The 27,877-nt window shown below is 33.8% G+C and overlaps 1 protein-coding gene and 1 long non-coding RNA gene across 3 annotated transcripts; one reads left to right on the top strand and one right to left on the bottom strand.

Annotated features, from left to right (window-relative positions):
* The first annotated feature begins 1,011 nt into the window (after positions 1–1,011).
* LOC109163452 lies at positions 1,012–13,177 on the top strand. Of its 2 annotated transcripts, none has more exons than XR_002051274.1 (2): positions 1,012–1,022; positions 13,090–13,177. It is a non-coding gene; the product is annotated as an uncharacterized LOC109163452 (long non-coding RNA). The 2 variants fall into 2 exon arrangements; XR_002051273.1 differs by lacking the exon at positions 1,012–1,022 and adding an exon at positions 12,909–13,042.
* Positions 13,178–24,744: 11,567 nt separating this feature from the next.
* LOC109163451 (scarecrow-like protein 32) lies at positions 24,745–27,499 on the bottom strand. Its single transcript, XM_019312199.1, has 2 exons — positions 26,749–27,499; positions 24,745–25,442 (listed from the first exon to the last, which is right to left on the bottom strand). Exons 1-2 carry the CDS (start codon positions 27,459–27,461, stop codon positions 24,857–24,859), a joined length of 1,299 nt encoding a protein of 432 aa, XP_019167744.1. The 5' UTR covers positions 27,462–27,499; the 3' UTR covers positions 24,745–24,856.
* Positions 27,500–27,877: the final 378 nt, after the last annotated feature.

The raw sequence follows: 27,877 nt of genomic DNA, 5'->3' as shown, positions 1-27,877 counted from the left end.
AAATACATCATAACTCCCCACACCCTAATTGTGCATTTCCGAACAGTGTAGGGTACTTAACTTTTATTCATATCTAATGGTGTGTTTTTGGTGATGCGTACCTAATATATATATATATATATATATATATATATATATATATATATATATATATATATATATAATTATGTATATATACACACTAATGGTAGTACTGTAAACACACTAGTACACTAGCTACCAAGCGAGATTGGTGAGATAAACCCGTTTTGATGACTTTAAGACTGCGTATTTCATAGACCATAGTTCACACAATTGCGTAGACTATGAATAAAAGTTACATTTTTAATGTATTAAAGATACATTATTTATATACTGAATTTATATTATTTTATATACTATCAAATAATGTACATTCAGTACATAAATAATGTATATTTAATATATTAAAAATGTACATTTTATTAATGGTTCACAAAATAATTTGCCTTATAGTTGATCAGGTCAAATCAAAAGAGTTAATAAACGGTTCTCATTAAAAATTTAACTTATAGTTTTATAATTACCAAGTTAACTCAACGACCTAACCAACTTAAAAAATGAAACATCCATTATCTTTATGCATATCGAAACATTAAAATCTAATTTTTTTTTCCAGTTATTAAACGCATCATTCCTTCTTTTCCTAATATATTTGACTATTTTCATGTTTCTTCCAATAGATTTGAGAGCTTCATAGTCATGCATGTCTCGAGAAGGGAACAGATGTGTCGATTTTCTTGTTAACGTGGGGCAGGGTGGTGATTGGAGAATATATATCCCTTTTGAAAGATTCGGTTGACGAGTTGATCATCTTGCAGATGCGGGTTGTGCGGTCATCCAAAGAGTTTGCTAACTAAGGCCTAGTTAGGGTTGTTAACGAACCAAACATAAACAAACGGAGGGTGTTCGTATTCATTTGTTAAAAATTTTGAAGTGTTCGTGTTCGTTTGTTAAGATTTTTGAAAATCGTGTTCGTGTTTATTTGTTAAGCGTTCATTAGTGTTTGTTAACGTTTACGAACATATTCGTTAATGTTAATAAATATGTTTTTTTTTTTTGAGTTAATACCCAAAATCGTCCTCGACTATAGTGGTTTTTCTCAATTTCATCCTAAACGACTTTGGTGACCTAATATCGTCCCAGACTATTGTGTTTCGCTCAATTTAGTCCCAGACTTTTGTGTTTTTGCTCAATTTAGTCCCTCATTTGTTATTCTGTCCATTTGGTGTTAAATAAATAGACAATTCAGTAATTTTAATATTGGCATCTCTTTACTCATAGACATGTGAACTGCGAAATCCTTTTTTTTTTTTTTTTTACGAATTACTCCTAAAACTGCGAATATAAAATTTGATTTGCAGGTCCGGGAGTAATTCTGCGTGTAATTCGTACAAGAAAGAGGAATTTCACACTTCACAAGTTGAAAGTAAAGAGAGATCAATATTGACATTACTGAATTGTCCCTTAATTTAACACCAATTTGACGGAATAACAAATGGAGGACTAAATTGAGCGAAACACAAAAGTCTGGGACGATATTAGGTCACCAAAGTCGTTTAGGACGAAATCGAAAAAACCCACTATAGTCGAGGACGATTTTGAGTATTAACTCGTTTTTTTTTAAAGGCTCTATTTATTTTTAGATTTAGATTCCCAGCTAACTCTAAACTCATGAGCTTCGTGGATGACCAACCGTTAGACATTGGCATCACCTCCCACCCACCATGTCTCCATATCGCGCATTGCCGTACACCGCAAGTTGATACATACACATTACAAAATATCAACTCCTGATCCTAAAGGATCTTTATTGTTCTTACCCCCCCCCCCCCCCCCCCCCCTTCTTCTTTTTAAAAAATTGCGTTTTAGAATATACACGTAAAAAAGTTGCTTCTTTAAATATTTTGTGAACTAAATTTAAAATTTTACAGTGTAAATAATATTTTATTGGAATGTGTACTTCACTGCTTCACAATAGGGAATATATATATATATATATATATATATATATATATATATATATATATATATATATATATATATATATATATATATATATATATATATATATATATATATATATATATGAAAAATTCTAAATTATCATCGAATTTAAGTTAAAAGATTTTGCCAAGCATCTTGTGTTTAGATGGCATATAGTGACTTCTCCTACATGGGAAGTCATGAGATCGAGCCTTAGTGAGTATGTTTGAATATATACTACAATATATTAGAGTCGGTGACATTCAAAAAAAGATTAAAAGATTTAATACATATGGTATGCAGAATATTACGGAATAGTTATTTGGTTAGCATAATATGATGGATACTATTGGATAGAGACTCCTGCCAAAATAGGTAGTTGAGCATTAGTTATGTAATGATTTGATTAGGAAGGATTAGGAGTTTACTAAATTAATTACTCCATCAATTAGCCAAATAAAGACAATTTAAAATCCGTACTCGAAATTCACTATCACCAAGAAATAAACAAATAGACTCGTATGGAAATCCCAATTACTTCTTAAGTCGATCGAGTCATGATAGTCACAGTGTGGGAGTTTACACGATGTTATGGACTCATTGTGGGCACTAGACTCTAGGTTCTGGTTCTGGCTGAGGTGTTGGGGTCCTAGGGGCGATATAATTTTGCCTTTTGTAGGCAAAGAAATAAATAAATAGTGGGGATTTGCAAGGTTCCAAAATTGATCGACTTTCCATGAGAATTGTCTATCTCAATCTTCTTCGTTTGAGCCGGTCAACTATAAGCAACTTAGATTGGCTTACCTCTTTATGATCATTTGTCGACTATGGTTACATACAAGGTGGCGTCTCTCGGAGCGCACTTTTCTAGTATGACTGTGTGCTTTTTTATAAATAAAAAAAAATAAAGAAATCAGTTCCCAATGAATGGTCGAGTAGGTTAAGAATGATTCTGAATGTCACGAATTTCATTCTTTTTAATATCTTTTTTAATCAAACTCATCATACATAACTTTTTCTCATGTATGATTTAACTAAATAATATTCAAGACAACTAAGCACTTTGTGCTCAGATGGCATATGTAGTGACCTCTCTCGTATGGAAGGTCATGAGATTGAGCCTCAACTCTTTAAACAGATATTACAATGTAATAGAGTCAGTAGCATTCAGATATTTTCTAACATTATAGTTATACATGTTATTAATGTTTGTAATTAAGAATTGGGGGAGAAATTAAAATATGTCGGTAAATATTTATACATTCATAGGAGGCAACAACGTGACCTCGCCGCAAAACTGAGAACGGGAGTCGCGTGATTCGTTTTCATAGGAATGCCGTTTGCCGCCCTCTAATCAAAGGCAACCTATTCGTCATTTTCCATGTATACATGTACATCTCATTCCTCCTTTTGTATCTACTTCCATCTTTCAAAAAATAAAAAATAAAAAAAATCATCAATAGTCCGAAAAAGATAACTAGATAAGTAAAATATGATTTTCGTATTTAGAATATTAGAGTGAATTTCATTTTTGATCCTATTGTTATAGGGGTCATTCCAATTTTAGTCCACCATAATTATTTTTGTCACATTGCGTCCATTATTATTAAAAGTGTTCTAATTTTAGTCCACGAAAAATCTTAAAATGGACTAAAATTGAAACACTTTTAGTAATAGTGGATGCAATGTGGCAAAAATAATTATGGTGGACTAAAATTAAAAAAACCCCTATAACAATAGGACCAAAAATGGAATTCACTCAGAATATTATAAATATACTCTTTTGATCAAAATCATTGTACACTGAGTCCGATTCGGACCTGATCTATTTACTTACAATCGTTATACCCTACACTACGGCGCGCGTAGCACTGTGCACTGCGCGTCTCCCAAAACGACGTCGCTTTGGGAGGTGCGGTAGGAAGTTGTTGTGATTATGTATATTTGTTCATACAATTATGTATATTTGTTCATACAATTATGTATATTTTTTATACAATTATGTACACTTTTTTATACAATTATGTACATCCGAATCAGGAAATTTTTGTGTATTATGTTAAGAGTTGATGTGTATTATGTTAAAAGTTTATGTTTATTATGTATTATGTTAGATTATATGTATTATCTTTTAAAAAACAGTATGTATATTTTGTTATACAATTATGTACATTCATGTATAACATTATGTACATTTTTGAACATGAGTTTTTTTTAAAGAAAAATTAACTGCCAAACACTGGGGCGGGAAATTAAAAAAAAAAAAAAAAAAATTAAAACGACATCGTTTTGCATATGAGCGCACAATGCAACGCGCGCCACGGTGTAGGATATAAATTGCCATTTACTATTTTACTTAGCAATTTATCCAGTGACTTCACGGTCGCCAAAGAAGCCCCAAGAAGCATCAAACATTTCCTATGAGATCCATGGAGCAATTCTTAGATAATATAATAATTTTTATTTTTATTGTAAAATAAAGAAACTAATTCATTAATAATAGGCCGAAACGTTTACAATAACGATCCATAGAATGGTCAAACATTCTTTACAGTCAGACACAGAAACTATTTCCCTAGCAATGCTACTGAAAACTTGATTTGCTTACTGTTTCACAAATTTAAAACTGAATTCTTTGGAGGAACTTAAAGATTATTTAATAATTTGGTCAAACATACCCAAGACTAACATAGGTTGAATATTCTTGCACACCACTTGAGTATCTATTTCCATTCTTCTATCAATTGACAATAACTCCATCGGGCTAAATTGTCATCATAGTTCAGCTCTTTTTCATTGTCATGTTTGTCACCCAGGATGAGATTCACATACGCCATGACCAGTTTTATCATTTCACGCTTTATGAAAAAAAAACTCGCCAAGTAAACGAGAGGAAGAAACTCGTCAAAACAACAAGAGGAAAAACACAGAAACTGTAAACAAAATTAAACTAGTAAAACAAAGCAAAAGAAAACAACATTGCAAAAATAAGAAAGTAACGACCGGTAGCGGTGGAGATGGATGAGAAAATGGTGAAGGCGGGCGTTGCCTGCGGTGGAGATAATAGCATGGGAAGACGATCAGACGCCGCGTTCCGTGATTCGCTTGCTTCACGGAGGCGACAGTCGTGTAGAATACCAGAGACGACAAGAGAGAATTAAAGAAACCCTAACAAGGCGTTTGGTTGGAGGGATTTTAAATTCCCTTCCCACTTAATTCCCACCTAATTCCAAAGGCCATTAAATTCCGTAGTTTGGTTGGAGGGAATTGCAATTCCATGGAATTGCAATTCCCCCATTTTCATGGAATTAAAATCCCATGTCCCCCCCTGGTATTTTAATTCCTGGGAAAAAAAGATAGTGATGAGTCAAAATTATCCCTTCCTTTTTTAACCTAAAATTGATGTCTAACAACAATAATGGACATTTTGGACTTTATACTACTTATTCCCTTTCAATTCCCATGTATACCAAACATTGGAATTGAAATTCCCAGTAATTCTATTCCTGTCAACCAAACACTGGAATTTAATTTCCCACTTTATTCCCAGTAATTCAACTCCCATGGAATTACAATTCCTTTCCCACATAATTCCCCCCTCCAACCAAACGCCCTGTAATAGTATTCGACTTTTTATAATAATTTTTATTATGTTCTGTATTTTGTTATTTTATGGTAGGTTAGTATGCATATATTGTATGTGCTTTATTTTGATTATGGATATTTTGGTTATTTAAATGATATTCCTTTTATATTTTCTATACCTAGTCCAACCAAACACAAGAATATAATATTATTCTTCCTATAATTTAATTTCATATTTATTCCCTTTGTTAACCAAATAGTAGAGTATTATTCCTATTATATTCCTTTCTTATTATTCGATTTCGATTGAAGTTATATTTCATTCTTTTTATGTTTATTCTTTGAACTAAACGTCAAGTAAGAGTAATAGCAAACTTTGCAACACTCATTACTGAAGGAATCGATAATACCACTTCACTATCAAATTGAGGACTGGAAACGATAATATTTATAACACGAGAACTGAGTCCACTATATATTACCCTAAACACAAACACTAAATGTGTAATTTTCTTTTTATTAATTTTGTACCTTAGCTTAATACATAAGTAGGTGCATATAAATAACTATGCTAGTGCTTTTCATTCAATTCATATATCATTCTACTTTACTCGCCAATTTAAATTAACAACAACAACAATAACAACAACAACAACAACAACAACAACAACAACAACAACAACAACAATAATAATAATAATAATAATAATAATAATAATAATAATAATATTATTATTATTATTATTATTATTATTATTATTATTATTATTATTATTATTATTATTATTAAAAATAAAGAACATGGTGACATAGTGCCTCATCACGTGCTTGGCCTGCTTAAAATTGTTTCTTGCATGTTTTGAGTGGTCATGTCACAAAAAGGTTGAATTTGAATTCAAATATAAAGCCTGAATGGAAAAAGTTCTACATACTTTACTTCAAATCCATAATGGGTTTAAAATCAATTAAAAAAAACTAGAAATTAATAAAACTTTGGTGGTGTTATTTGTAGTGTTGCTCATTACTATTTTGATTTTAATGTTTGAATCAAACGCACTCTAAATAGTCTATCAGTCCATGTGCAATAGGCTCAACTGATGTAACGTTAACAAAACTTTTAAATACAAAATTAAAAACATATTTTACTATTACACCGCTCTTTTCGAAACAGTAGCTCAGCTCTTAGTATATGTTCTCTTGTCATAATCACAACATATTTTCGCTTCAAATAAGGTCACTTGAAGACAACTTTATGAGTATACCTAATTTGATATTTTATGTGGCAGTCCAAATTTTAAAGGTATATTATTGAAGTTGGTGTTCAGAAATCAGAATAATGTCTCACAGCTAATGCATATTAATTTCTATCCATATATATCTATTAAGTGCCATAATTTTATAGTGTATTATTTAAAAGTTTTTTTAAAAATATTTGAATTGAATATATATTAATTTATATCCAAATATATCTATTAAGTGCCATAATTTTATAGTGTATTATTTAAAAGTCTTATTAAAAATATTTGAATTGAATATTTTCAATATATAAACTCATATAACTACTTCCTTTAGCTCAAACCTATTGTAAACTTAGTAATTTTGTATAGTGCACTTTTAGAATACGCATGTTTTTTGCAAGTTTTTCGATAAATCAAAGAATATGTAAAAGACAATTGACTCGATAACTACAATATAATGTTTCAAGTTCGTATTCATGTGGGAGTTGACAATTGGCCACAAGGTCTTTTGCCGACTAGGATCACAAAACAGGTTGCTGAACTTTGTAATTTTGTGTAGTACACTTTTAGAATACCTACATTTTTTGAGTTTTCCCGTAATTCAATGACGGGTGAATTTTATAATTTTGTGTAATACACTTTTAGAATTCGTGCGTTTTTCTATTACATTTTTACATGTTATATAGTGCAATTTTTGTAATTTGTGTTGTGCACTTTTGATTTACATGTTCATATTTAGGCACACCGCACACGTTCTCACATGATGCAATCTATATATATAATTTTTATTTTTTTTTACCATAATTCACTTTGCAATAATATTGACCTCTAATCCATGCACTATATAACTATTGACCTCAGTCCTTGTAATCATTGGAATTGGTTGCTTCGTCGGTGATCTCATAAGATATGGTTGGATTGAAGGAATCTCTTAGATTTGTCATTTATGAATAAATGCAGTTGGTCTCGTTTTGTCACTTTTCTTTCATTTGGTGACCATCACAATAATGTATTTTCTATCATCCAACAACCGTCCAAAATTTAACCACCTTAAAACGACGTTAAAATCGATATGTTTTTAGTCTAAACAAATATCGATTTTTAATTTGCTGGTTAAAATCGTAAGATAGACTTCATTCATAATGCATATTTAGATAGCGATGATAAATTTTTTCATAAATCAAAGAATTTAAATTGATATCATCATAAAAATTACAGAGAATAATAAAATAACAAATAGATTTGTATATTCAAAAATCACTTTATAACTCAACACATGGTTCAAAAACATAAGTGCGGATAATATCAAAATCACATCAAAATTAATTAGTGATCTAAACATTAATGTTGATACCTCGAAAGGGATGATTGAATGGGTGGAGTGTGATTTATGTACTAGAATATCATGAATTTGATTCTTGTTGATACCGTCTCAGTCCAACTCATCGCACAAGTCTTTATAATGCAATTTATCTCTTGTGTTTAGTTTGCGGACTATCACACAGAAGCAATATTTACCAAGTGCACATTCTCAGATAATAACTGCAAATTTCTCTCATCAACCAAAAAATAACATTAATGTTGATTGCTGATGTGACTGAATTACTTGGATATTTTGTAAGTTGTTATAACTTATAATGTAGATGTTTGACCCCCCCTAAAAAAAAAAAAAAAAAAAAAAAAAAAAAACATTACTACTAGACATAACTGTAGTTTCGGTTCCAAATCATAGTTATTGACTGGTAACTATTTCTTTGATTTACATGACTTAAAAACTATTTTGAACCGTGAATTGTCGGTTTGGAACCAAATCCAAATCGCGGTCTTCACTAATTGATACATAACTACGGTTAGAAATTCATAATATTATAAACCCTGCATCGCTCCATGGTACCAACTTTAAAGTATAAATCCTTAATTTATATGGAGTAACCACATACATAATCACATATCAAAATTTATAAGTTTAAAGCTTAAATTTGAACATCCCTTACTGCTTCTACCTTAAAGACGGGTAGATAAATAAATCGTGGAATGTGTTTCAATTATTTTATAGATCTCCAAATACTCGTACATTAGAACTCACTACAAAGTCAAATTCGAACAATGCACCTTGTACCCGTGGACGGCTAGAAAAGTAAAATTTCTCAACGTATTTTAATCGGTTAACTAGTTAAGGCAAATTATACCAGAGTTCACATTGCATTGTGGACTCTTGTCCAAAATGATATTAAGATTATATATGTGACGGCAGTTAACATATTATATACATTCAGCTAACAGATTATACATATATGAATAAATTGAATGTACATACATAATATGTTAACTGCAAGCACATATATAATATGTTAATTGTAGTAAATATCAATACGAAAGCATCAGTTTCCAGTTTCATTTTTTCTATTGAAACATAAAAAGCCAATAATGCCTACACTGAGGCTCAAACTCACAAACTTCCAAATAGAAATCCAACTCGGGTACCATTAAACCACATAATCTTGATCAACATACTAGTTAGTTTAATTATAGTAATGTTGAAGTATTATTTTAATTACATTTTATATTCATTTGACAATAAATGTTATTGTATGACTTTTGATTTTAGTTTCATTATAGCAACACTAAATTAAAGTATCATTTTAATTATACTACAGTTTCATTTGACAATATACGTTATTGAATGAGTTCTGTTTTTTAGTTTCATTTTTTACACACTAGTTTCATTATAATAATACTAAAGTAGTATTTTAATTCTGCTATAGTTTCATTTGACGATCATAGTCCACACAATACTATATACACAATGGTTCATTGTATAACAATTGGTTTTAGATCAAAGTTAATAATGTAAGGTAGACTCACTCTTGTCTATAATATAACAATGACCGGTTAAGCTTTGGGCCGAGTACACATGTCAAAATTCATGATATTATTAAATAAAAATAAATTTAAGAAAATTAAAGAAAACCGACCTAAGGGGCAATTTATATCCTACACCACGGCGCGTGTTGTACTGTGCGTCCAGATTCAAAACGACGTCGTTTTAAATTTATTTATTTATTTTTTTTATTTTTTGAAATTTCCCGCCCCAGTGAATGACAGTAATTTTTTTTAAAAAAAAAAACCGTTGTTCAAAAATGTACATAATGTTATACTAGAATACACATAATTGTATACATGAATGTACATAATTATATAACAAAATATACATACTCTTTTTAAAAGATAATACACATAATCTAACATAATACATAATAAACATAAACTTTTAACATAATACACATCAACTCTTAACATAATACACACAAATTTTCTGATTCGGATGTACATAATTGTATAAAAAAGAATGTACATAATTGTATAAAAAATGTACATAACTGTATGAACAAATACACATAATTGTGTGAACAAATACACATAATCACAACAACTTCCTGCCGCGCCTCCCAAAACGACCCCAAAACGACGTCGTTTTGGGAGGCGCGCGGCGCATAGTGCTACGCGCGCCATGGTGTAGGGTATAACGATTGGACCTAAGGTGTTAAGCAACAACTGTACAAGAAGCCCAATTCAGTAGTGAAGATCTCGACCCATTTTACTTTGGGCCATGCAGAACAATAGACTGCACATTTCAATTGGAGCAAACGGGTTGGACTCGACCCGTATATTGTAAAGTGAATCCGGGTCTACATAATAATTTGTCAACAATTATATTGTGGACTATGGTCCAAAAACGACGTTGTTTCTTTAAGTAAAAAAAGACAGTCGTACTTTGGGCCAAGCAGAACAATAGACTGCACATTTCAATTGGAGCAAACGGGTTGGACTCGACCCGTATATTGTAAAGTGAATCCGGGCCTACATAATAATTTGTCAGCAATTATATTGTGGACTATGGTCCAAAAACGACGTTGTTTCTTTAAGTAAAAAAAACGGCAGTCGTTAAAGATTAATAGAGTACATATTTTTGGTGTGTTAATTACCAATGAAATTACAGTGTATTTAAAATGACACTGCATCACGTATTATTTTTATATTATCAAATGAAACTGCAATTGAATTGAAATAAAACTGTAATTGTGTTGAAATGAAACAGCAGTGTATACAAACTGAAACTGTAGTTGTGTTGAAATGAAACAGCAGTGTATACAAAATGAAACTGAATATGTTATACAATCAAAGTTACTTTTGCGGACGGCGCGAAAACATATACCGTTTCTTTTCATTAAAAGAAACGACGTCGATTTGATTCTTGGACCACAATACATTGTGGACCGCGGTCCACAGTATAATTTGCCCTAACTGAAGGCAATTTATATCATGCACCACGACGCACATAGCAATGTGCACCCAGGCACAAAACACGCACGTTTCAATTATGTGTATTCAGTTAAAAGTTTCTGCGTATTGTGTTATGAGTTTCTGTGTATTCAGTTAAGAGTTTCTGTGTATTCACTATTCGGTTAAGAGTTCTATGTATTCAGTTAAGAATTTATGTGTATTCAGTTAAGCGTTTCTGTGTATTCAGTTAAGAGTTTCTGTGTATTATGTGTCGTGTTAGATTATGTGTATTCAGTTATGAGTTTTTGTGTATTATGTTATGAGTTTATGTGTATTCGAAACAGATAATTTATTTATTTTTAGACAATGCATCAAAACGACGTCGTTTTGGATAGGGCGGGGCGCACAATCCATTGTGCGCCCTGGTGCACGATATAACGACTGCTAACTGAAGGCAAATTATATTATGCACCGCGCGTCTTTTTTTTTTAAATGAAAATAAACAGTGTTTGTTTTCCGCCGTTTCGCACCCTTTTGCAAAAAGTAACCCTGTTCTTCAGTGTCATTTTGTACACACTGCAGTTTCAGTTCAACACAACTACAGTTTCATTTCGATATAACTATAGTTTCATTTGATATTTATAGACTCAAATATGTGAAAATGTTATTTAATTTTATTTTATATACACTATAGTTTCATTAAAACACAACTACATGATCATTTTGATATAATTACAGCTTCATTGTACAATATACACTCAAATATGTGAAATGTTATTCAGTTTCATTTTATATACACTGCAGTTTCATTTCACTATAACTACAGTATCATTTTGATATAACTGCAGTGTCGGTTTAGATATACTGTAGTGTCAGTTGATGTTTAATACACCAAACAAGCGGACTCCGTTAACTATAACGGCGGGCCATTTCTTTACTTAAAGAAACGGCGCCGTTTTTTACCGCGGTGCACATGCACCGCGGTCTTTGATATCAATAGTTATGCTGTGCAACCAAATGTACCATGCGCATGGTGCATACGATGCAAAATGACGTCGTTTTGATTAAAAACGCGCGTCCCACTTAAAAAAAAATCAGGTTCGATTCTCGGCAATAGCATTATTGTGGATATATAGTTATGAATTTCTGGATATATAGTTATAAATTTGTGGATATATAGTTATGAATTTATGGATATTTAGTTCATTCATTGTGGATATTTAGTTCATTCATTGTAGATATTTACTTCATTCATTCACTATGGATATATAGTTATGAATTTATGGATATATAGTTATGAATTTCTGGATATATAGTTATGAATTTATGGATATTTAGTTCATTCATTGTGGATATTTAGTTCATTCATTCATTCATTGTGGATTTTTACTTCATTCATTCATTGTGAATATTTACTTCATTCATTCATTCATTGTGGATTTTTACTTCATTCATTTATTCATTGTGAATTTTTATTTCATTCATTCACTGTGGATATATAGTTATGAATTTGTGGATATATAGTTATGAATTTCTGGATATATAAAAATGCTATTGCCGGGAATCGAACCTGATTTCTTCTTTAAGTGGGACGCGCGTTTTTTTAATCAAAACGGCACTGTTTTGCAACCGTATGCACCTTGCAAGGTGCATTCGGTTGCACAGCATAATTTGCGCTATGATATAACGACTGCTAACTGAATGATTGGGCCGTTTGAAGTAAATGGGCTTGAAATGGAGCCCTAATCCATGGTTGGGCCTAAGGGCCACTACAAAACCCTAAACAAAGTCTCCTCTCTGAACAAAACCCCTAGCCGGAGCCGCCGGAGGAGATGAGATCTATGCGGAACTGAATCATCTCCTCCTAATGTGCATCTATATATTCCAAACCCCCATACCTCTCCTCTCATCCCCATCTTTCCTTCTCTTCTGTAAGTTCCTCTCTCTCTCTTTTACATGTTTGTTTTCTCTTTAGTAGTTTTATGGGGTGCGGTGAGGATGCAATTTATGTGGACTAGAGTTTCTGATCTTCCGGTTGAAGACAAACCCTTGGCTGTCTGAGCACACCCAACCTTCATCTCCTTCTTTCTTCATTTCTATAATCATATATCTTCTTTCTGGCAATTGTTTTTTTTTTTTTTATAAACAAATCTAGTTTGATTTGGGCTTATGATGATAATACAAAATATCTTAGCGGATTTCAGTGAGATAATTCATCAATGATCTCATTGTTACACACACTGAAGCCCCCCTCTTGTTTTCAACAATAAGGATAACATTTTTTTGATTTTTTTTTCTTGAAACTTGGTTTGAATATGTTTGATTTGTAAAAAGAATTGATTTTTTTGAATGCTGTGATGAGATGAACACCTTTGGTGTTTTGGGCAGTGGGAAAAAGTTGGATTTTTAATCCTTCTCCGTGAGCCCTCTAATTAACGACTTCTCCTTCCACTGAGCATTATGAGTTACGATTGAAACTATCAAATTATTTCAATTTTTTAAAAATGAGATTTGGAAAATTTTAAATTTTAAAGTCTTATTTTTGTGTATTTGTGTTTGTTTTATGTGTATATATGCGTCTATTACCAATTATTAAGAGTTCCTCTTGGACTATTTCACTGTGCTATTTCTTTTAACCAAAAAACAAAATCAGGTAAGTTCAATTCAACAAAATACTAAACCCGTACAAGAAAACATGAGTAAAAGACATTTTTGGTCCTAGACTTATAGTGGCTTGGACAATTTTAGTCCTTTATAAAAAAATTTGCCATTTTATGAACAGAGTTATTGTGGCGAGGACATTTTTGGTCTTCCGTCTATATTTTTGTTAGATAACCGTATAAGAGAGGGGTAATTACGTCAATTTAGGCTATCTTTTTATTGTGAGATGGACAATTTTGGTCCTACAACCATGCTTTTACTCTGACCCTCATTTATTTGTAGTTTTGCACTACGAAATGCTCTGCCCACAACCATGCCCCACAACCATGCCTTTACTGCAACTTGGACTCTTCGACTCCTTCGAATAATGACCGAACAAAACACACATAGATATAATAGATAGAAGGAGATAGCCTAAATTGACGTAATTATCCCTCTCTCAGACGGTTATCTAACAAAAAATATAGACGGAGGACCAAAAATGTCCTCGTCACAATAAATCTGTTCATAAAATGACAAATTTTTTTATAAAGGACTAAAATTGTTCACTATAAGTTTAGGATAAAAAATGTCTTTTACTCAGAAAACATTTAAAAAAAAATAATAATAACCCTTACAAAGAAATAAGAGACAATGGTGACATTAACTCATTGTACATGGATGGACCACGCCTACGTCAGTTATGCCTTTAGACGATGGATCTTAATTCCTAGAAAGTTTTCGACAATTAAGATCATAGTATCATACATTTCATCAAATAAGAGAAGTGGCTTTCTGTCACCATATATAATATATAATGGTCCATACACAGAGAGAACGAAAACTCAGAACCCCTTCCATGCACATCAGATCACATGCAGCAATTTATTTAGATGATACTGTCTTTTCTTCTTCTTGTTTTGGCCACAAAACTAAAAGATTTTTTTTTTTTTTTTTTTTTTTTTTTTGGCTTTGTTTTCCCTTCAAAACAATGAAATACATAGCTTGCTCTGTTTCTTGGGTTGGTTTGCTCCGTTCATAATATATCAATCACATCCATTTCACAAAATTTTTGCAAACACAACCTAAACATATAGCTCACCAAAACTAACACAGTATATGCACATCACTACCCCACATAATGTATTCACCGCAAGCAAGTGTACACAATTGTACAACTTTACGTAAGTAGTGGACCCTAAATCCCTAAACCTCTAAACCCTAACCCTATTGTTGGGAAATTGGTCAGAATATGTCGTAGATCTAAGCTACTGTTTATATAGGCTGAGTATAGAAGAAATCCTAAATCAATCGGTGACGTGCGCAAGACACTACCTTAAAAGCAAATATTGCCTGGAGACGGTAACAGTCTTACCGGTTGCTTTCGACCAGTTAACACCGAAACTCAAGATTGCAAAAGAGAAGAAGAGAAGAATGTATTGAGCGTTTAGAGCTCAGGGAGGAGCAGGGTATTTATAGCTATAGAATTACCTGCTCCTCTCTTAGCCATTAAATTTCCACTAAAATAGGACCACATTTGTAGGAGTTAAACCTCACTCCACAATTTATTGTGGATGGAAATAATTCACACTTATTTGGGTGTTATTCCCAACATCCCCCACACACTCAACAAGTGTGAATGCAGTCGATGTCTGAGCGGAAGTGAGCGCTGACCTTAATGCCAGTGGTTTAAACCTTGAACTGACACGTAGTGACTTGAGTAACTTTCTCCTTAAGTGAATTGAATCTTGAACTAGCAAAGGAGAGGTAGTTTTGAACTCATGTGCACACATCAGCACCCATTATGCAGATTCTTCGGAAGTCAAACTCTTTGACTTGTGGTCTACCTCTGTGTAGACCCTAGCTTAGAACATCTCATGTTCAGTTGCTTTATGAGTACGTAAGCTTGGCCTACTTTGTTGATTTTAAGCTCATTTCCTTCGACGTATCGAGGACGGCCTTTCTATTTAGTCCTTTAGCGAGAGGATCTGCAATTCTTCTCGGGCTCCATATACTCTAATGTGAGTGCTCCAGTCGTAATCAACTGTCTTACAGACTCATGTATGACCGTAATGTGCCTTCTTTGTGAGTTACAGTGTATGGGCATAGACGGTGTAGCACACTCCCACCATGGCACGTCTGCCAGTAGGTCTCTCAGCCACTCGGCTTTTTGCCCAACTAGATCAAGAGGTATAAATTCATTCTCCATTGTTGATCTAGCTTATACAAGTCTGTTATATCTATCTTAATATAGACTTCCACCATGTCTAAGTCTATTTCACCAGACTTTTAACTCTGACAAGTCTAATCACATTATAGTTTTTTATGTCTTGTCAAGTCCATCTCAATATAGACTTTTAACTCTATCAAGTCTATCTCAGTATAGACCACCTTTAAAGGCTTATAGAGTAGTTAAGTACATAAATCAGTTGTAACTCTTTTCTTTCTATCATAGGCATTGTTCTTTACAATGTAAACTACAGTTTGTGAATCACAATGTATATGTAGTGAAGGTGTTAGCTAGACACCCCCAAAACTCGCCGTTTATCAACATATTTCTTAGCCACTCAGCTTCTTGGGATAATCCCATTATCTTTCTTAAGAGGCGGTTAGCCCTTTTCTACTCAAGTTAGGGATCTCTTTAGGTTTACCTCAACATAGACCATCCCAATTGAGTATAAGTCACCAAGAGCACTTTGTACTCATGTCATTATGCGGTGAATTCATTAGGTTTGTCTCAACAAAACCACCCTTTCTCAAAGAGTTATGAATTCATTAAGAGTTGTAGCTCAACCTCACAAGTACACACACTGTCGGAATGACCAACTAGTGTACTATTTTGTAACTCTTTTCATGGCTTCGCTTGACCACAGAAGTGGGATCCACCACGAATTCATTACCACTTGGACTTTAAGTCCTTCCAATGAGTCAGCGACTAATCCTCATAATTAGCCCTCAAGTAAGCTGATTCTCTTGACCAAACTTACATGCACTTTGACGAGTACATTGTTTACTCGTAAATAATCCCTTGATATTTTCATGTTGAACATGAAACATTCTCTTTCATCATTATTCTCAATACCACAAAGAAACTTCTGATGAGAATATAAGGAGTTTATTACCCCCACAATGCAACACTTACAAATATTTGTTGTCAAATGTATTTGATCTCTTACCCAGACTGATCTTTGGTGCCCAACATTAGCTCCTTTGTAGACTGAGTTTTGCCGATTTGCTTTGTGGAGCATTATAGAAGCTTCGCACTCTGCCTGATACATGCTCAACAGTTGAATATATTTCAACAAACTTGGTTATCTCAATTGATCACAATTACCCTTTAATTAGGAATTATAGGTATTTCAATATGACTCAAGCAAGAGTTTAAATAATATATATACAAACGCTCATTGTTAGTAAGCCATAGAAATAATGTTGTCTACATGCTACATCAAGTTGAACAACATAATCACAAATTTCACATCATATTCTTATAAGAAATTAATGTTATACACAAGGAATATGTTCGAACTCATATTTATTCGGAAATATCTCTCAACAATGAGACTTCAGAGTTGCCACTTGCACAATTTTCCATTCCCTTGAGAAAATTAAAACTCATATAAAGCCTTCATAAGATGCAGATCAATATTACTATTGCAGTACTTCAACAATTTCTATTGCAAAGCTTTGATTAACAACATATGAGAGTCAACCTCATTTCAGGTGAAGATCAAGTGGCGCTCTAACTAGCCTGCATGATCAACACCATACTTCTTAAATCTCCCAGGTCGAGTGGTAAAACCGAAGTTTTCTTAAAAACCATCTTCCTAGACAGAGTATTCAAGAACAATGACTTTTCCATGCTACCACCATAAATGTGAGTAAAGCCTTTGAAATTAAACTCAGTACACAATTTAAATATTTAAGATTATGTGACTGTAATATAGTATGTATCTCATCAAATAGTGCAATGTTTGTAACATATCCACAATAATAACACATAATGTTGTAAATTGACATGTGCATAAGTACACAATTTATAGACTTTATATCATATTGATGATTTAATCACTTAGCAGTAGTGTTAAATCATCACGTCTAACACAACAAATTCATAAAGCTCATACATGTGAATAATAACAATTCACTTATCTTCGTGTACACCGCTGTTAATTTTCTATATAATATTCAAAGCACTCACTATACAAAATATGGAATGGTGATTTCTAAAATGCTTGTCACAATATATATTTCACGTTTAACATGCTCTCAAAAGATAATAATCGATTGAATGCAAAGATATAGGCAAACCATCTTCTAAATTATGTCATTATGATAATTTTAAGGGACATGGTCAATGCCAATAATATATGACTACTAATGCTCAAGACAATCATTTGCATATGATAGTCTATTATCATATAAGTATGCATGTGTCATATTAAAATATGAGGAGGCAAATCTCATTGGCAAGACTGAGCTATGCAAAGAGTATACATGAATAATGACTCTTCAACTCCATGCTACAAACAAATTGCAACCAAAGACTGATATATATACTTATTATATCTTTATACAAATAATTTTAGTACATGATTCAAATCTTTAAAACCATGTAACAAAGATATATAATTATATATGCATCTCATATTCAATTTGAAGGAACAAATAGCCCCCACTAATAAATTAATCATGCATCACTTAAATTTATGTTTCCCAGTTATCTAACGCATAATCACTTTTTGATCTCATTTTGTGAAGAACATCATATATAACATTTTCGAACAACTCTAAATCCAAGAAACACATGCCTACACATAGACATAACAATATGCATGAGATATTGATCATCAAGATTAACCATTTATATATCTTGGATGTTAAGAGTGAGAGAGCATGTTTAAGTAATATAATGGTCTTGCTATTTCAATTCTTCAAGACCAATATGCTATAAAAGATAATTATGTGATATATCATCATCGTAACTATAATTGCTTACACTTTAAATTCAAGAGCACAAGATTTAATAATGACTAAGTCATAATATATACAGAATATTAATAATTTTGTGTGCTGAAAAGCATGTAGCTAATTATCTCTTAGTTATGTCAATCCTCATGTTGTGCACACTGAAAAGAACGAACCAAAAGATGAAATATAACGTGGTGATGACGCATGAAAATATTTCTAACACCCATTAAAAGAATTAACACACACACATGTATTAAAGAAATAATACTTAGCTCAGAGTTCGACAGACTTGAAGTGGATCATCATCTTAATCGCCTATAGGCAGTAGTTCAGACCGGTGAGAGGTTCGAGCTTGGCGAGGTCAGAGGAGGTTTAGATCCGAAGGTCGACATGATAACTTAAGCACATATATTTGCTTTTAACTGTTGGTAAATTGGTCAGAATATGTCGTAGATCTAGGCTACTGTTTATATAGGCTGAGTATAGAAGAAATCCTGAATCAATCGGTGACGTGCGCAAGACACTACGTTAAAAGCAAATATTGCCCGGAGACGGTAACAGTCTTACCGGTTGCTTTCGACCAGTTAACACCGAAACTCAAGATTGCAAAAGAGAAGAAGAGAAGAATGTATTGAGCGTTTAGAGCTCAGGGAGGAGCAGGGTATTTATAGCTATAGAATTACCTGGTCCTCCTCTCTTAGCCATTAAATTTCCACTAAAATAGGACCACATTTGTAGGAGTTAAACCTCACTCCACAATTTATTGTGGATGAAAATAATTCACACTTATTTGGGTGTTATTCCCAACACCTATACCCCTCAAAACTGATCATGCGGTGCACAACCAACGCCCTCGAAGTAATGCACATCCCAACGTCCTATAATGCACCGCACTAAGCGCACCAATGTGCATCCTTAGAACCACCGCTCAGAACCACCGATGATGGCAAATGTCCCTAGAGATAAGACATAATAATAATCATGATTGCAATAGGCGCTAGGCGCTATTTGGGCGGTAGAGTAGCGCTTAGGCGGCGCCTAAGCGGCAAACTAAAAAAAAGAAAATCAGTGCACGTGTGTAGGTGCATATATGTCATTTTATATATATATATATATATATATATATATATATATATATATATATATATATATATGAAAAAAAAAGTTAGCAAGGTCGAGTTAGCCGTGTTAACTCAGCTAACTCGACAGAAATGGACGAGTTAACTCGGCGCTAGGCGGTCGAGTTAGGCACTAGGTGGGGGCCTAGGCGGGAGCCTAGAGGGGAAATCACCACGGCCTAGGGGCGCCTAGCGCCTAGGCATCAATTAATCGGTGCCTAAGCGGGATTTTTGCAACACTGATAATAATAATAATAGCAATAGTAGCTAGTAGTAGTAGGCGAAAAAACTCCATGTGCACGACAAAATATGCAAAAAACCAAAAAAAAAAAAAAAAAAAAAACAGTTACATTATTAAATCAACAAAGATGAATGGATGAAATTGCTCTACATTTTTTTTATAAGAGTCTTGTTCTGATCTTGTTTTAATGTGATCCTAATTATATGTGTTGGCGTGGGGGTTAATAAACATAAGAAAATACTCAAAAAAACATTAATGTTCAAAATTATAAGCAATATCTATCTCAATTCCAAAAAGTAAGTTTTCCATGATGATGAGATCATTATATATTAAGTTTTCGATGATGATGAGATCATTATATATGTCGATCCAATTAAGGAAGTAGTTGTCAGCCAGTATGTTGTTATCGTAATGGTCCATGCACGAAGAGAACGAAAACACATTACCCCAACTTATTCTAACACATCACATGCATGCACAAAGCATCTTATTAGGATGCTGTCTTTTTTCTTCCATCTTCATCATATCGAATCCTAATTTCTCAAACACAACAATTTCCTCTATTATTTGATTTTTTTTAACAAAACAAAAAACTTACAATCAAACAAAAATCAAGAGGTGAGATTAATAACATGCATGTTTATGCGGTGGACAAGGCTCACCGTACCTAGAAAGATAATGAATCATTGATCATATACATATATATATATATATATATATATATATATATATATATATATATATATATATATATATTGAATTTTCATTTTTAGTGTACTAAGCTAGTGGTTGTGGTTCATTAGAGTTGCAACACATGCATCAAAATAAAAGTGCAATTTATTAAAAATAAATTTGTATCAAAAGATAATAGTGTTAGGCATGTATGTTCTAGGAGCCAATGTTTATTGTTTTGGATATTGATTTTTGATTAAATAAATATAATAAATAAATGTTTTTATTTATTTTATTTTGACTTAATTAATATTTGATATTATTCCATACAATCTTCTTAATGCTTCATTATTAAGAATTAAAAATATGAGTGACGATGAATTAATAAATGAAATATTGTAAAAAATGTTCATAGGTATTCTAAACTTATCTAAACTAAAAAAAAAAAATTAAAAAAAATTAAAAAAAATTAAAAAAAAAAAGAAAAAGAAAAAGAAAAAGACTTAAGGTCTTTCCCCCTCAAAAAGTTCCCAAAAACGCTTAAATATGAAATAGGGGGTACGGGGACGCCTATGCTCTTCGATTGATTCCTTATTTCCTTAGCTCAAGTATTGCTTAAAATCGCCCAAATTTCTTCAATTTCTGACTTGTCATGAATAATTGTACCTTCAAATAAAATCAACACAAATGAGTCGTAATCCGCACAGGTTTTAAAGCAATTCCATAAATAAAATGGATTAAGGAGGGTTAAAAATATGAACAAAAATGCACTTATCAACTATAGTGTATAAAATGAAACTATATAACATATCTCACATATTGAGTGTATATTGTCAAATGGAACTGTAGTTAAATTATAATGGTGCTTTATAGTTGTACGGTAATGAAACTACAATGTGTTAGGAACAAGTGTATTTAGATTTTGATGATACCAAACTAACTAGGAATGTAGACCACTCTTTTACTCTATTCTGCATCTTTCGCGCTAGACGAAAGTTGTTACAACTCACCATGTGATTCGTGCTCAGTAGCATATTTACACGAAACAGAGTTGTATTTAGTAAGTTAGAACTATTTGAAGAAGAGAGAAGATCAAGAGAAGGCCGAGAGATCAACTGAGTCCAAAGTCATGGAAGGATTCATCTCTCGTGTATGAAGATATTAATGAAAAATAAAGTCAATCTTTCGTTATCTCATGACCCGAGACTACAAGTCAAAGCCTGACTTGATTAGACAAGATTCATATGCTATCAGAAGCATATTTGTCTAAGTCTCAGTGCTGGGGTAAATCGTCCTAGACAATTGGTGCCCTAGGAATGAAATTTCAAATATCAAAGAGCATTTAATGATTAGTACATTTTATATGCACAAAATGACAAATTGGTTGGATAATTTTTGAAACCAACGGCTACACAGTACAACCACATTTAAGTCTCCTTACCTAGAGGTCATTACACACTGGTTTGTTGTGTTTTGGGTGTGTGTTGGATATGAGATTAATAGATAGTTATTTGTTTAGTTTCTGTGACGTGTGTATAGACACACTGCCTTAAAAGCTAATTCCGGAGACCGTGCAAGTCTTTTAATTCCGGGGCTTTCGACCAGCAAACACAGAAGTATCTCACGTATAGTTTGCACAGAGTATACGTATTAATGCAGAAACTATATTGCATTTGTGTTATGGGAAGGCTGGGTATTTATATTAGTTTATACCAACTGCCTTCCCCACTACTACCACAATAATGAGCGCAAAGAAAGGAGAGGCTGCGCATAAACCATCCACTACGTAGCTCGAATTTCTCCTGTCCACAAGAATGTTTCAGGAGCGCAAAAATGGGACTAGTAAAGACTAATTCAAGAGCAAAAATTTCGGACAAAGAATAAAACTTTGACCACACCGCGACGCGCGTGCGAACCGAATGGGCGGGCGGCGGCGGTGACGCGCGCGAGGCTTCCCCTTTCCTCTCTCTAGAAAACACTTCAAAGGGCCCATTTGGGTTGGTAGTGAAATAGTGGGAAATATCCTCTTGGGAAACCAATGTGGGACAAGCCTCTTTGCTAAAACGCACTCTTTGGATGTATTTTTCCCAACATGGTTAATATGTTTGAAATTTCCATCTCCCTCCAACGGATGGATTTCTCACCCGGCCTATAAATACTCATCTTCATCATCACTTGAAGAATGTGCTGGTTTTTATCACTCTTTGCTATCTAAAAAGCTTTCAAAAAGATCATCCTAAGCTTTCAAAATCAGTGTGTAGTTGTGAAGACTTATTTTCATGAATATCATCCATTCATCTAAGTCTTCATAACATCAAGGAAATCTTGTTGCTTTTTATCGAAGATCAAGCAATCTCAAGCCAAGATTTCAAGTTAGAAACTACATCAACATATTCCAACCCTCAACTCTGAAGAAGTTGATAGAGGCGGAGTAAACTCAAGGAGTTGAAAAATCTAGCAAGTTGTGGTCCGGCTTAGTGATCAAGGACATAGCTTGGCTTTGTTTGTACTAAGGAGTGATAGTGCAAACCCTTTCACGAGTTGTGAATGAAGAATGGAGTAAGCTTTGTTAATAACCGAACCACTATATAAATCCTCTCTCTCTCTTGGTTATTACTTTCGTGCATACTATCATTTGCATTGCATATCATCCACAATCATCACATCTTAATCTTTCTATAACAAAAGCGTGCAAAAAAACACTAAAAAGAACACACAAAATTTTCGTTGTGCATCATCCTCTCGTGTTTCGTTTTTAAATTCGAAAAGAGTCTATTCAAACCCTCCCCCCTCCCCCCCCCCCCCCCCCCCCCCGACTCTCCTTTTACACTACCGGGACCAACACAATGTGTACAAAATGAAACTAAATATCAAGTTTCACATATTGAAGTGAAATTATATTGTCAAATGAAATTATAGTTGAATAATTTTAATGTTGCTGCAATGAAACTATATTGTGTATAAAATGCAATTAAATAGCATGTTTTACATACTGAGTATATATTGTCAAATGAAATTGTAGTTGAATTAGAACGATATTGTGGTAGTGTTGTAATAAAATTCCAGTATATATAAAATGAAACTAAATTATAAGAGTAGTTGGTAGTTGCTACATTGACCATAACAGATTTTTCGTCTAAAATTTTAAACGACATCATTTTTTGACCTAGACCTCAGTAAAATTTGCCTTTTAACCCATGGGCCATTGTCCAAGGACGACGGAAGTTTTCCATTATTGGATCATCATATATATCGTTCCAAAAAGGAATGTAGGTGTCGGTCAGTATGTTGCTAACTTGCTGTCGTAATGGTCCATGCACCATGAGAACGAAAACTCATTACCCTAACCTATTCTAAGCCATCCATGCACATCACATGCATGCACAAATTAAGCATCTTATTAAGATGATGGGGTACTTGGTAAATATATGTTAACTGATTGGGTTAATGAGTTTGACTAGTTGATAGTGCAGCAAAAAGTGTTTGGTAAATTGACTGTTAGCTGATAGTTGATTACATGCAAAATGACTTTCTCAAAAGTTGATCGAAAAAGCTACTTTGAGCAGCTTTTTGAATTTTTTTATTTTGTAGTAATAAGTTGTTACAAAAAGCTAATTAATCAAACACTTATATTGATTGTTTAACAAAGTTAAACAGCTAATAATGATCAAACAATCCAAAATTAATTGATAGACTAATTATTTTACCAAACATGACCGTTGTCTTTTTCCTTCTATCTCCATCTTAATTTCACAAGCAAACACAACAAATTTCTCTATTATTTGATGGTTCAAATGATGAAATATTACAGAAGTACGTTGTTTGAACTTCGAACATAAATGTAAAAATAAATAAATAAACAATCAAACAAATTGTGGTACCATGATTAGGTTTTGGCCTTTTGGGTGATCAGGAAAACTGCAACTACTACTCAAAGTTGTGCACGAGATAAACCCTAAGGAGGGTAAAATAATCTATATTGTCCATATATATATATATATATATATATAGCTGACCAGTTCAAATCGAAGAATGCCATACAATAGACCCCTATACTGAGAGTTGAATTTGAAATCTTGTGATTACCAAACCAACAACTATGACTAATTCATGATCGAATAATGATCAGATTCTAATATGCATGAAATATCATGAATTGAATGATTATTATAAGGTGGAACCCAAGTGGTGGCATAAACTGAGCTGTGGCCTTTCCATGTCAAAACCAACGTGCCATCCTCTTTCTTCTTCATCCCCCAACCACTCGCATGTTCATCCAACATAAACTTCACTTCCTTAACCGTCTCCTCGGAAAAGGGAACATTCACGAACCCACTGTTCCTCATTCTGGTTGACAACGTTGTACTGGACTCTAACCGCTCTATTATCCTTTGCCCTCCTTCAAACCCAATTATGTTCTCGATTTTCTGCCCCACATCCGCCTCGTATTCCGTCCTTTGCTGGCTATCCTTGGACAGGAATGTCTCCAAGGAATCGAAGATTATCCACAGGTAGTTGAAGCAGTTGACGATTCTTGACGACAGGCTTGGCGCGTCCAAATCGGCGTCCTCGTCGATGACGGTTATGAGTGTCGGGTTTAAGCATTTGATGGTGTCGAGAAACGTTTGGCGGCACGGCAGATATCGCAGCCAGTTTTGGCAGTTCACCACCAGAGCCTCGTCGGCGTCCCTGAAATTAATTAAAGAAGAGAAATATTATTGTTGGTGTATTATTAAGGGAAAATAATATATGTAATCAATGGAATACGACTCACGTCATGAAATGTTACTATATTAGCAGCTAGGGTCATATTTTTTAAAGACAGGGTGTTGAACTTGGCTTTTGAACAGTAAATTTGTATGTAGATCATAAAAAGATGAATGGTGAATTTTTTTTTTATATATTATGATTTGTGTACTGAGTGTATATTATTTGATAGTATACAAAATAATGTACTTTAAAATATTATATTTTAGTATATTTTTTGAAGATGTGCATGAGATAAACTCTAAGGAGGTAAAAAAGTCTGTCGTCTTGTCAATAGCTAACTAGTTCAAATCAAGAATGTCAATAGACACCTATCACTGGGAGTTGAGTTTGAAATCTAGTAATTACCAAACCAACAACCTTACAGCTGATCAACTCGGTCGGGATTACCCCACCGGGATGAAGATTTATTATGATCAAATATTGAAAGGCATGGTGGTCGACTTGGCCGGCCTTCCAAGCTTTCCTCCAACAATTTTTGACTTAGCCCTTAATGCCTTTGCCCAATATGTACAAATTTTATTGAGTAAAGAAAAATGAAAGAATAAAATGAGCAAATACCAATTTTGGTCTCATGAATATTAGCAAAATGACAGTTTTGGTCAATATGTTTAATTCCTACCAATTTTCATTCACGAGTATTGTTTTAGTACCAATTTTTATCCATGACTATTATTTTATTGTCAAAATTCATCATGACGGTCATCCTCTTCGTTTAAGATATGCCGAAATATGAAATTATTAAGGGTATTTTCGTCATTTTCAAAGTAAGATTACATTTTGAGAATGAATAAATGAATTTAAGCCCTAAGATCAATCCTAATTCGCAATTCTCATCCTCAAATTAAGTTAGGATCGATGAGGTTGAGAACTGCGAATTGGGATAGATCTTAGCGCTTAAATCCCTTTATTCATGTTCAAATTGGAATCTTAAGTTGATAAAGACGAAAATACTCTTAAAAATTTTAAATTTCGGAATGGTTTAAACGGAGGGTGATCGTCTGATAAATTGTGCCACTAAAAAAATAATCGTGAATGAAAATTAGTACTAAAACAATAGTCGTGAATAAAAATTGGTAGGGATTACCAGAAGTGTCATTTTACTAAATACTCGTGCAACCAAAATGGATATTTGCTCGAATAAAAGCAGTGGTGCACTATTGTTTTATATCAATCAGAACTTAACACTTCAACGTGGAGTAAAAAGTGGGAGTAAATAAAGTATTACTCGAATAAGCCAAGGCCGCCATTGTTGATGTCAATGACACTGAACTGGAAAGGGATGGATCTGGATTTAGCGAAGTTGGCCAAACGCAGCCCGACTTCCTCGGCGGAGAGGCTAAGCAATGGAGGCACCGGCGGCCGCCACGAAGGGACTGATAGCCGGAGAGACGACGGAGGCCCCTCCGGCCTATCCGCCAAGGCGTCAATGAGAGTCGGCCATTGCATGCAATGAGTGACGCTAAAGTCCAAAATATGGACTTTCGCGCAGCCCTGAACCGCCTCAAGAATCGCACTATTCGCCGCGCAAAACCCGAACCGATACCACGGAATAAGATCCACGTAGCCGGCGAGCTCCGTCACCGCCATCACCCTCCCGCCGCCGCCGCCGCCGCACATGGGGTAGCTCTTGGGATAAACCCTAGCGGCCCGCGAGACGAGCGCTCTCAAGAACCACGACGTCAGCCGCTGGTTGGCGGCGTCGCCGGTGGCGGAAGCCACGTTGTTGAGCACCCACATCACTTGCTGAGCCAGCGTGACGTCATTGCTCTCCAGTGCGCTCGCGCATTGGAGCAGAAGCCTCTCCGTGCACGCGCCGTCGAGGCTTCCGAGCAGGCACCCTCCCACGATCGCGCCGGCGGAGAGAGAGCTCTGAGGATTATTGTTTAGGAAGGTTGCGAGGTTTTGAAAAGTAGGGTTTCCTCGTACCACCTGCCCCATACTACGTTGTTATTTCGATCTCTCCGGTGACAAGAAGATGTCCACTGACCACTGGTATTAAAAGAGGGCAAATTACTATCCAATGAGATCACGGTTCAAAATCATGTCGCTAAATTGGATGAGTTAAAAGAATGTACATTATGTGTTAGAATAATAAAATTTTTGGGTTAAGATAATGCACATTATGTGTTAGAATAATGTACATAGTAATGAAACTTCTGAGTTAAGATAATTTACGTTATGTCACTACTGGAAATTATGTTCCGATCACATGAAAGTGATCTTAAATCAAGTTGAAAGCAAAAAGTGGTCAGAAATAGCAATAAAGATTTTTCCGGATACCAAAAGAGGTCGGAACAAGGCTTTCCACTTGATTTAACATCACTTTCAGGTGGTCGAAAATTCCATACTTTTCC

Source organism: Ipomoea nil, unplaced genomic scaffold (genome assembly GCF_001879475.1).
Source record: "Ipomoea nil cultivar Tokyo-kokei standard unplaced genomic scaffold, Asagao_1.1 scaffold3025, whole genome shotgun sequence".
Taxonomy (NCBI): Eukaryota; Viridiplantae; Streptophyta; class Magnoliopsida; order Solanales; family Convolvulaceae; genus Ipomoea; species Ipomoea nil.
Note: the sequence above shows the minus strand (reverse complement) of the source record. Positions and strands in the feature narration are given on the sequence as shown.